The sequence below is a fragment of the Ochotona princeps genome, chromosome 6, assembly GCF_030435755.1.
Source record: "Ochotona princeps isolate mOchPri1 chromosome 6, mOchPri1.hap1, whole genome shotgun sequence".
NCBI classification, from domain to species: Eukaryota; Metazoa; Chordata; class Mammalia; order Lagomorpha; family Ochotonidae; genus Ochotona; species Ochotona princeps.
In genome coordinates this window covers 2,426,898-2,439,463 of record NC_080837.1, presented here as the reverse complement: position 1 = coordinate 2,439,463, position 12,566 = coordinate 2,426,898, and the positions used below count along the sequence as shown (strand labels likewise).

General features: G+C 39.1%; 1 protein-coding gene across 1 annotated transcript in view; it reads right to left on the bottom strand.

Moving 5' to 3' along the window:
* MYO9A (myosin IXA) overlaps window positions 1-12,566 on the bottom strand; it is a 235,314-nt gene that overhangs the window by 132,733 nt on the left and 90,015 nt on the right. The window contains exons 10-11 of the mRNA XM_058665444.1: window positions 8,083-8,199; window positions 1,021-1,155 (exon numbers count right to left, since the gene is read on the bottom strand). Of these exons, the coding sequence (XP_058521427.1) occupies window positions 1,021-1,155; window positions 8,083-8,199 (252 nt within the window). The remainder of the gene's footprint in view (window positions 1-1,020; window positions 1,156-8,082; window positions 8,200-12,566) is intronic.

Genomic DNA, 12,566 nt, shown 5'->3' with positions numbered 1-12,566 from the left:
AAAAAAAGAGAATGTGGAAATGGTGATCTCACTCACCTTCCTGTAGCCCTTGACCCTTATCACTCAAACTATGTAAAAATCAAAAAACAAAAATACTTAATGGAGAGAAAAAAAGAGACAAAAAAAATCCCTACTTAATAATCCTTTTAAATATGTGTTAGCTAATATTACAAAAAAAGGTATTAGCTCTTCAAGCTTCTATTTTTTACATCTTCTGCATTCATCAAAGCAGCCAGTACTAACATATCTTATGCTGCTGTTAACCAGCATTAAACCCTTCGAGCCAAAAACAGTGCTTAAAGCCATACAGAGAGCAAGTGACCTCACACTCAGAAATTGACAACACAAAGCTCTCATTTTGCCATTTGCAAACCTGCTAGCTGTTCGTTTTTCATTCTTCTCCACTTCCCTTCGGTCTATGCTCCCACATACAGAATGAAATTCTAGGTTTGAAACCTCCAGTTATTGATTCCAAACATAGTTTAGAGGAAAAGCCTACATTCTGTTTGATCTTATCTTTACTAATTTTCACGGGGTCTGAAAGCTCATTAAAAAAAAAAAAAAAAACAACAACCCTGGATGCACAAGATATATGTGATTACCCATCTTCATATCTCCAACCTTCCTCCTCTTTGTATCCTCTCTGATGACTTGATATTCTATTAATGAGTTCCTCAATACCATCGCAGAACTTGGAGACCAAGGCAATCAAAGCCGCATACTAAGCATTACAAATAGTATCAAAGGTAATGGATCAATTAACAGTCACAGCAACAAAAGTAACAAACATACATGACAAATGTTCATTCAAAGGTATAGTCCAAAAAGCACATACTGACAAGTCTAAGCACATAAAATAACACTGTATAGCAGGGCTGAGAAACTATGCCTGATTTGCCATTCGTTTTATCATATAAAGATACTACTGCATTAAATACAAAACCTAAAACATTTATTATCCCTGTGACATCAGAGAATGGGGGGGGGGGTGTGACAAGACAAGTATGCACATGTACTCACTTGCTCCAATTTGAAGATGTGCTGATTAAAGTAGTGTTGCAAACGTTCATTAGCAAAATTAATACAGAACTGCTCAAAACTATTATTTTCATAATCTTCAAATCCAAAAATATCAAGAACACCAATGGACAAAGTCTAGAAAATAAGGCAAAATTTTGGCTTCAAAATTATGATCAGATTTATTTACTACATAATACTGAACCAAAAGATAGCTAAACTTAATTAAATGCTTTTTTTTTAGTTTACGTATTTGTATGAAAAGCAGAGTGATGAACAGAAACAGAGAGACAGACAAAGAGATAGTCCAGCACCTGGTTCACTTCCCTGCTGGCAACAACTAGGGTTGAACCATACTGCAACCAAGAGTTCTCCCATATAGATGGCAGGGACACAAGCACTTGGGCCATCATGCTCTGCTTTCCCTGCATTAGCACGCATCTGGACAGGAAGTGGGGTGTCATGTATTTTTATTTTAAAAAAATGTATTTGAGGACATGGCACAGTAGCCTAGTTGCTACAGTCCTTGCCTTGTATTTGCTGGGATTCATATGGGTGCTGGCTGCTCCGCTTCCCTTCCACAACCCTGCTTGTGGCCGAGATTAGCAGCAGAGAATGGACCAAAGCCTTGGGACCCTGAACCTATGTGAGAGACGCAGAATAAGCTCCTGGCTCCTGGCTTTGGATCGGCTCAGTTCCAGCCATGTACCCATTTGAGGAGTGAATCAGTGAACAGAAGATATTTCTCTTTGTCTCTCCAGTTTTTAATCTTTCAATAAAAAAAAATAAATCTTTAGAAAAAAACATTTGTTACAGTACTATTTATACTAATAAAAATGAATTGCATATAATGTTATATTTTCTTATGTAATCTTTGTCCTAATGCTTTTTCTTAAGTTAAAATTGGTCTAAAAAGTAAAGTCTAGTAATTAAGGAAAATTCACAATTTTACACACAAAATACTTAATTTTTACGGGAGAACTTATGGTACACAACATACTATGTATTACAAAATTATGAAAATTAATACAGATAAAATATACCCAAAAATGTGCATTATCTCAATAGACCTTGGATAGAAAATACAAGTTTACAATCAGGATCGCTGCTGACTTCTCTGAAGAGATCCTACAAGCAAGGAGAGAATGAAAAGATCTTCCAAATCCTGAAACGAACAACTATCAACCAAGAATAATGTACCCAGCAAAGATCTCATTTCTATTTGAGAACGAAATCAGATACTTCCATAGCAAAGAGAAACTAGAAGAATATGCCAGCACAAAATCAGCTCTACAAAATCTCCTTAGAAATGCGCTAAATCCAGAAAAAAAAGGAGGCAAACCATAAGCAAAGATGGCAAACAGGAAGGTCTCCCCACTAAAGTCCACACAAGCAGGCGCAATTACACAGATACCAACACCCACAAAAACACACGCATGGCAGGGCAAAATCGCAACCTCTAAATATTAACTCAACACAAACGGCCTAAACTCACCAATCAAAAGACACAGATTAACAGAATGGATCATCAAAAAGGACCCAATCACCTGTTGCCTACACGAGACACATCTTACCAGAAAAGATGCTAAGAAACTGAAAGTGAAGGGATGGAAAAAAGATATTTCATGCCAGTGGACGAGAAAAAAAGGCTGGGGTAGCTGTCCTAATTTCAGATGATATAGTATTCAATGTGACAAACATCAAAAGGGACAGGGAAGGACATTTTATATTGGTGAAAGGAATGATCCATCAGGAAGTAATTACCATCATAAACATCTATGCACCAAATTCAAATGCGCCTAGCTACATGAAGCAATTACTTACACACTTAAGTGGAGACATAGACACACATACAATAATTGCAGGTGACCTCAACACCCCATTAACACCAATAGACAGATCAACGAAACAAAAACTCAACAAAGAAACAACAGAGCTCACACAAACAATAGAACAACTGGACTTGGTGGACACTTATAGAACTTTTTATCCTAAGGCCACAGATTATACATTTTTTTCAGCAGTGCATTGCATCTTCTCCAGGATCGACCACATGACAGGACACAACGCAAATCTAAATAACTTCAAAAAGATTGCAATAACACCATGTACCCTCTCAGACCACCATGGAATAAAACTGAAAATCAACAATTCAAAATGCCCCAGGAAATATAGACACTCTTGGAGATTGAACAATATGCTATCAAATGAACAATGGGTCAGAGAAGAAATTAAAGACGAAATCAAAAAATTTATGGAAACCAATGAAAACTCTGATACAACATTCCAAAATTTGTGGGACACCTCCAAAGCAGTGCTACGGGGTAAACTCATCGCAATTGGAGCTCATGTCAAGGCCCAAGAAAGGCGTCAAATACAGGAATTAAGCACACACTTCCAGGAATTGGAAAAGCAGCAGCAGAAGGGCCCCACACACAATAGGAAACAAGAAATCATCAAACAAGGGAGGAGATAAACCAAATAGAAATCAAAAAAACTATACACAAAATCAATGAATCAAAAAGCTGGTTTTTTGAGAAGATAAACAAAATAAACACCCCACTGGCCCGACTGACAAAGAAAAAAACAAGAGAAAGCGAGAATTAACAGCATCAAAGGTGACAAAAGCAACATAATACCTGACACTGCAACCATTAAGAAAATAATTAGAAATTACTACAAAGAACTGTACTCCAACAAATCAGAAGACCACCAAGAAATGGAAAAGTTCTTATACTCCTACCACCTACCAAAACTTAGCCCAGAGGCAACAAAAGACTTGAACAAACCCATAACTGAAGCAGAGATTGAATCAGTGATTAAAGATCTCCCAACAAACAAAAGCCCAGGCCCAGACAGTTTCACTACAGAATTCTACAAAACATTCTGAACAGAACTAACCCCAATCCTCTACAAACTCTTCAAAACAATAGAAAATGAAGCAACCCTTCCAAACTCATTCTATGAAGCCAGCATCACCTTAATCCCAAAAACAGATAGAGAACCAACAGAGAAGGAAAACTACAGACCTATTTCTCTGATGAACATTGATGCTAAGATTCTCAACAAAATCCTAGCCAATAGAATTCAAAAAAACATTCATCCGGATCAAGTAGGATTCATCCCTGGAACGCAGGGATGATTCAACATTCGGAAATCCATAAATGTGATACACATTCAAAAACTGAAAAATAAGAACCACGTAATAGTATCAATAGACGCAGAAAAAGCTTTCGACAAAATCCAACATCACTTCATGCTAAAAACCCTAACCAGGGTAGGCATAGATGGAACAATCCACAACATAATCAAAGCAATATATGAAAAACCAAACGCCAGCATCATACTGAATGGAGAAAAACTGGAACCCTTCCCACTGAGATCTGGAACAAGACAAGGATGTCCGCTATCTCCACTGCTATTCAACACAGTACTAGAGATACTTGCTGAGGCCGTAAGACAAGAAAAAAAAAAAAAAAATCAAAGGAATCCAAATGGGAAACGAAGAAATCAAGCTTTCACTATATGCAGATGACATGATTCTTTATATAGAAGAGCCAAGAGACTCAATACAGAGACTGCTAGAACTTATACGAGAGATTGGTAGAGTGGCAGCGTACAAAATTAATGAACAAAAATCAACAGCATAGTGTATGCAAACAGCCCCAAGATGGAAAAAGATCTAACCAGCAAGATACCATTCAAAATAACAGAAAAAAGTATGAAGTATCTAGGAATAAATCTAACCAAAAACTTAGGAGACCTTTCTGAAGAAAACTACAAAAAACTTAAAAAAGAAATTGAACAAGACCTCAAAAGATAGAGTAACATCCCATGCTCCTGGATAGGTAAAATCAATATCATTAAAATGTCTATACTACCTAAAGCAATATATACATTCAACGTAATCCCAATCAAACTGCCCAAAACATTCTTCATAGAAATGGAAACAATGACACAAAGGTTCACCTGGAAACACACACACAAAAAAACACGAATAGCTGGAACCATCTTGTAGAATAGGAAGTTAACAGGAGGAATCACAGTTCTGGACCTCTGGACATACTATAGGGCAGTGGTTATCAAAACAGCCTGGTACTGGCACAAAGATAGAGAGGAAGATCAATGGAGCAGAATAGAAACACCAGAAGGGAACCCACACAGATACAGCCAATCTTTGACAAAAAGACAAACGACAATCCAGGCAAATGGGAAGGTCTCTTCAATAAATGCTGTTGGGACAACTGGTTGATAGCATGCAGAAACAAAAAGATAGACCCACATCTCTCACCATACACTAAGATCAAATCTAAATGGATAAAAGACCTACACCTACATCCAGAAACCTTCAAACTTTTGGAAGAAAATGTTGGAAACACCCTGCAAAATCTAGGGGTAGGTCCTGACTTCCTAAAAAGGACACCAAAAGCAATAGCAATCAAGACCAGAATAAACAATTGGGACCTAATCAAACTAAGAAACAAAGGAAACAATCAACAAAATAAAAATAAACAAAATAAAAAAGCAACCCACAGAATGGGAGAAGATCTTCGCACACAACATAGGTGATAGAGGGCTAATCTCCAGAATATACAAAGAGCTACAAAACAGCCAAAATACCAAAACAAACAAGCCACTCAAGAAATGGGCACGGGAAATGGGCAGACATTTCACAAAGGAACAAACCCAAATGGAAAACAATCACATGAAAAAATGCTCAAGTTCTCTGGCAATAAGGGAAATCCAAATTAAGACATCAATGAGGTACCACCTAACGCCAGTAAGATTGGCCCACATAAAAAAAAACACTAACAACACTTGCTGGCGAGATGTGGGGAAAAGGGAACCCTACTCCACTGCTGGTGGGGCTGCAGGTTGGTACAACCTCTATGGAAGTCAGTATGGAGAACACTCAAACAACTCAAAATCTTGATACCATATGACCCAGCAATAGCACTCCTAGGAATATATCTAAAACACCTTTTCACAAGAAATCAACATGCACCCCTATGTTCATAGCAGCACAATCAGTAATTGCAAAAACATGGAAGCAACCAAAATGCCCATCAGCAGAAGACTGGATAAGAAAGCTATGGATCATCTACTCCATGGAATACTACTCAGCTTTAAAAAAAAAAATAAAATGCAGTTCTTTGTGGCCAAATGGGCCAAACTGGAAACCATAATGCTAAGGGAAATGAGCCAATCCCAAAAGGTTAGATACCACGTGTTTGCCTTAATTTAACATGAAATGATGTCAATATGAAAAGTAGTACCTGTAAAATGCAATATTTTTTCAACCTCAAACAGCCTATCCCACATGCAATAAGATATTGTAAAATAACCAATGAACCAACAATCAATGAGTCAGACTGCTTCTGATCTACATCAAAGAACTGTAAATCCTAATATACTTTTAATACCCTACGTTATTTCGTAATGGAGCGGGAGAGCAGAGAAATCTTCCATCTCCCTATAATGTGTGAGGTAGATGTGAAATACAACCTACCAGGATCATAACTGGTAACTCATAGACAACAGACTCAAATCAGCATTAGACAATAGTAAAATTACAAAGACATATAGGGGGAATTAAAAGCGATCCTGACAATCTCTTAACAGGAGGTCATATGCAAAGAGCAGGGGGGGACACCCAGTGGAGCAGGGGGACAGGAGGAAGCTTGTATCCCAACCCTGAAGACTCCCGGATCCTCACCAAGGACTATCAGTACGAGCACCAAGGACTACATCCCAACTACCAAAGAGACCAAGGGGAATTGGAGTGCCCTCGGAGGTCAAGAACTCTGAGGTCATCTACTCCCACTTGAACCTATCACATGGGATGGAAGAAGTCCAAATCCTCCCTCACAGGATCCAAGAGCATCAGAACAACAGCCAAGAGCCCTGAGCAGTCTGCAGAAACAGAACAATAAACTTCCTTCGGGACTAAGGAGGGGAGCTCTCTCTGGTCCTCGCTTGTTTCCAACCTCGGGTCCACACCCTCTCTGGCAATGACCATCGGGATCACTCCAGAAACGCCTCAAAACAAATAACCAACCAACCAAACAAACAAAAATCAAGAACAGACAGAGAACAACAAGGAAAGCTTAAAAACAGACAGGAAACGGTCAGTGTGGATTCACTTATATCTTACTAGGTGGGACACAAAGATTAGTTACTCCTCACTAGGGCATTGACGATTTCTCTGCACACCCCTCCTTAAAACTGTTCTGCACCTCAACTGTTGACATATGTCTTGTTAGAGTTATAAGCCAGTCTAGACTTCCCGAAAAAAAAAAAAAAGCCAGGTTCAGCAAAATCATGCTTCAATGCTATAAAAAACTAAATACTGCAATGAAAATACACAAGACAGATGAATAATAACCTATAGCCATTTTAAGGTGTATAGAAACTGGTTGTATATAAACTAAAATTGAAATGTCAATGAAGTAGTCACAAGATGTGGTTAAGAACTTGCATTTTTTTTTTTTTAACATATTGGTTACTCAATACTATGTCAACTGATTCCATGCTGTTACAAATTGTTGCTGATGTCATGTTGGGGCTTTTAATTGATCGGGATGATACTCTGCTGGCTCTACCTTCACAACAGAGATGGTCTCCCCAAGAAGCCGTTCAACTTATCTGGACAATAAGATACTGGACTCTATGCTTGGTATATGCTTGCAATGAAAGAATCTCAACTGAACTTGAACTGTGGTAATGCAACAAGGTAGAGGAATCCACCATAGGGGGAGGGTTTGGGGAGGGGTGGGGGGGAATCCCAGTACCTATAAAACTGTGTCACATAATGCAATGTAATTAATAAAAAAAAAAGAAAGAAAATGCAAGTTTAGACAACTGTGATTATATTTATATAAAAGAATTCTGTATAGATACATCACTGGAATATAAACAATGTGTGAAATAAAAGGTGAATATGGCAATTAAAAAGCAAAGAAAAGGTGATTCTGATTATATGATTCTGTTTTCAAATTTCATGTACTAACATGTTTATTAAAATGGTGTTCACAAAAAGAAATTTTAATGTAAGGTATCTTTTACCTTGGCATTGTGCTCCAAATCTTTACTATTCAGAAGTGCATGGTTAATTCGAAAAACTATCCAGTCAAACAGTGCACTATACAGAGACTTAGCCATGGAGTTTCTCACTGTAACAGCCTGAAAAACAAGAAATATGTTAGAAGTACAGCAGAACTAGCAAGAATCCAAGACACTTAAACTAAGAGAGTTCTACTCATTTAATATAGAAAGTAAGCTATCCTTATTTAGAAACCATTTTTCTCAATATTAACAGGATATAATTGACATCCCTATCTGCACTCATTAATTCAGTGCCACTTAGGGATTCTAACCTAAAATATTTACAAATGTTAAGAAACAAAATTCAGGTCAGTCAGTTCAAAATATTGTTAAGTGAATTATTTTTCCCAAAGAAAAGAAAGCATAATGGGAAGATAATTAATGATTTCATCAGACAAAAGGGGAAAGACCATTCTAAGCAGAGGAATAAATTGTCAACAAAAAGGCACTAATATGTATTCCTGCAACACTCTTAAACACACACACACACACGCACGCACAATATACCACAACACACTTCTAACCTGTCTTCAGCCTGCCACATTGGCCTCTATGCTTGCTCCATACCAAGAAAAAAATAACCATTCTTCATCACAACCTATGAAACTTATCTTCTCCTCACTTGCTCCAGGCTTTCTCCAGTTTATGGAAATCCTCTGTACTAGCTGCTTTTTTACTAAGGTAAAATTTACTAAGGTAAACTTATCATTTAGAAAGCATTCAACTTACACAGAAAGCAAGCATCTTATGGTACTAACCCCTGCACTCACAGAGATACTCATTATGGACGGGCTGACTGTGGAAGCTGGGACTCAAGTAGGTAGTTCTGTCCCTGTTCTGGAGAGCCGGCCACACAGTCCTGCTTCTCTTATTCCACCTGGATAACCAGGGCCAAGGTGCTTCCAACTCTTAGGCTACAGCTTACACATCTGCACAACGGCAGTAACACCATAACCTAACTCTTCAATGAAAAATTCACTTCTGAATTTAAGGAAAAATAAATGAAATACATAAGTCTCCAGAACAAAACTAATTACACACCAGGGAAAGACTCAATCAAATTCTCCATCTCATTATTAGAAACTTGTTGACAGAACTCAGAGTAACAGGGACATGAGTTCAGAAGTATACTGAGGTGAGGTATCAACAAACAACAGCAGAATCTGTATCTCTCCGGCAAAATAACCAGAACGAAGACAATCTGATCAAATTCAGCACAAAGAAAATGCTTTAAAACTAAGCAAAACAGGGCCCGGCGGTGTGGCCTAGCAAGTCCTCGCCTTGAACGCCCCGGGATCCCATATGGGCGCCGGTTCTAATCCCGGCAGCTCCACTTCCCATCCAGCTCCCTGCTTGTGGCCTGGGAAAGCAGTCGAGGACGGCCCAATGCATTGGGACACTGCACCCACGTGGGAGACCCGGAAGAGGTTCCAGGTTCCCGGCTTCGGATCGGCGCGCATCGGCCTGTTGCGGCTCACTTGGGGAGTGAATCATCGGACAGAAGATCTTCCTCTCTGTCTCTCCTCCTCTGTGTATATCTGGCTGTAATAAAATGAATAAATCTTTAAAAAAAAAACTAAGCAAAACATTTAGAATACATAAAACATTACCACAATTAACTTCATAAATGTCAATTTTTATGTTCAAAGACCTTCAGAATAAAATAAAAACTAATACCTATTTTTATTAAAAATATCACCATTTTTCAAAAGACTGGTTTGCTTGTTTTAAAGTTTCAATTAGCGAGGGAGCTGGACAGAAGGAATCTTCCATCTGTTGGATCTCAACGTCTGGGTTTCCCACATCAGTGGTAGGGGTCCATCTTCAGCTTCTTTTCCCTAGCAGGCAGCTGGACGGGAAGTGCAGCAGCAAGGACACAAACCAGAAACCACATGGGATGCCTGCATCCCAGGAAGAGGCTTTACCACAACACCAGCTCCAAGATGTATCATTTTCCTAAAACATCACAGTCAGATGGAATCCAGATCCAGTAATACTAACACTGCTCTATAATTGCCAATTTTAGGCTTGCAGTCATTTCTTCTGATTCATAGTCCTGCTTATCACAGTTTAGCCTCAAAAAGTCCAACTACCAAATACTATTCCACCAGCTACCCTGTGCCCAGATACACAGGAACTATCAAATGAACAAATCTGAGGCCTCCTGTGCACTGTGGCGCAAGAGGATATGCCCCCATCTGCACCACCCCATATGCCCAACTGCTCCGCTTCCTATCCAGTTACCTATCAAGGAACAGGTAAAGCACCAGAGGCTGCCCAAGGGCTTGGGTTCCAGTCTCCCATGGAGTTATGGACTCCTGGCATTGACCTAGCCCAGCCACAACAGGTGAGGCCAATTAGAACATAAACTAGTGAATGGAAAATCTCTCAATCTCTCCTCCCACCCTCTACCCCATCATTTTTTAAATAAATAAAATATTCATAATAAATAAATACATGGGTACTGCAGTAAGTCACTATGTTTGCTGCACTCCTCTGATTCTTCACACTGCTGCCAAAGTGTTCCATGACAGGGGTAGGGGCACCTGGCCTGTAGGCCATATAAGGTCCAGGACATACTTTGGTCTAGCCCTGGCAAGGCAATCACAGGCTGGATTTTAAATTTGATAAATGTAAAACAGGCTAATTATTAAGTTGATAATGTTGTATGGCCCACTAATGATGCTACATTCAAATGGACCTTAGCAGTAAAACGTTTCCCATTACTGCAAGAAAACAAGGTCAAATGCCTTTGTGAGAATACTTTAAGGGTTTCCACTGCTCCTCACATAAAATCTGAAAACCTTTGGGGAAGTAGTTTACTTACACCCCTAATGCACATTTCCGAGCACAATGGAGATTTTTAAAAATTTGTAAATTTGTAAACGTAAACAAAAATAGCAAAGGTTACAAAATTAACCTCAGAAAATCTCAAGTTAAAGGCAAGAATGTAAATAAGCATAAAGAAATATTCTGTAATGAAAAAGATTGTAAAAATAAACAAACACCGGGTTCAGTGGTGCTTCAGGCTAATCCTACACCCTGTGCTACCAGCATCCCATAAGGGTGCTAGTTCATGTCCAGTTGCTCCACTTTCAATCCAGCTCTCTGCTTGAGGCCTGGGAAATCAGCAGAGGATGGCATAAAGCCTTGAGACCCTGCACCTGCATGGGAGACCCAGAACAAGATCCTGGCTCCTAGCTTTGGATTAACTCAACTATGGTCACTGTAGCCATCTGGGGAGTCAACCAGCAGATGGAACACCTTCTTCTCTCTATCTCTTATTACCTCTCCGTAAAATTTTCCTTTCATATAAAAATAAGTAAGTCTTAATATACACATATTAACATCAGGGGCCGGCACGATGGCTTATAAGGTTAATCTTCCTCCTGTGGCACTGGCATCTCACTGAACACCAGTTCAAATTCCAGCTGCTGCACTTCCCATCCAGTTCCCTGCTAATGGCCTGGGAAAGCGGCACAACATGGCCCAAGGCCTTGGAGCTCTGTACTCTCGTGGAAGACCCAGCAGTAGCTCTGTCTCCTAGCTTCAGACCTGCCAGTTCTGGCCATCACAGCCATGTGGGGAGTGAAACACAGATGTAAGGTCTCTCCCTGTAATTCATTCAGTTAAGTAAAATATTAAATATATTTTTGGTAAATATGTGTACATACATATTACATATGTATATGAATATAATACATTTTAATAAATATTTGTGTGTGACATACACACACACACATATATATACACACACACCAAAACCTATATATGAAAAGAATTATTAAAATTTTGGGTTTTCTGTTGTTTAGAAAGTAGCTCTGAGTAGGATACCATAAAACATGAGACCACAACACAAGCCTACTTGGAGGCATAGCAGAAGCGAGCCCAGAAGTGGCGTAAGTGGGTCAGTGTTGGCCTAAAAATCACTTTATGGAATTCACTCACCACTTCCTCACTTCACTGTTTTCTGATACTCTAACTGCACATTCATGTTCCATTTTTGTAATAATTGTCAGTTTGATTTCTTTTCACTCTCATAAAAATACTCTATAAAATCCTATTTTTCTACCATTTTCCTACCCTGACACTTGAGTGGCATAATGACAGCCACAAATCCTAACTGGCAGGTTCAGTTTACAGAGTGGAAAGTTGTGCAGCAGGGCAAGATAACCTAGATTCAACAATGTGGAGGAAAAGAGAGACTGTGTCCTGGGGCCCCACCTTCCAGAGATCAAGTAGAACAGAAACATCAAAACAAATTGCAGAGCAGTAGTGAGCGATCACAAAGCAAGGTAACTGAAAGCCCGGTCCCAGGAAGAAACCTGCCATCTCTCCATCCCAGCAAGTAACACAAGACCTACCAACACCAGCAAGGTGAAGATCCTTGGTGAAAAATGCTTAAAATTCAGTTTCAAGTTTCTAAGTCTTTGCAAACTTCTTGG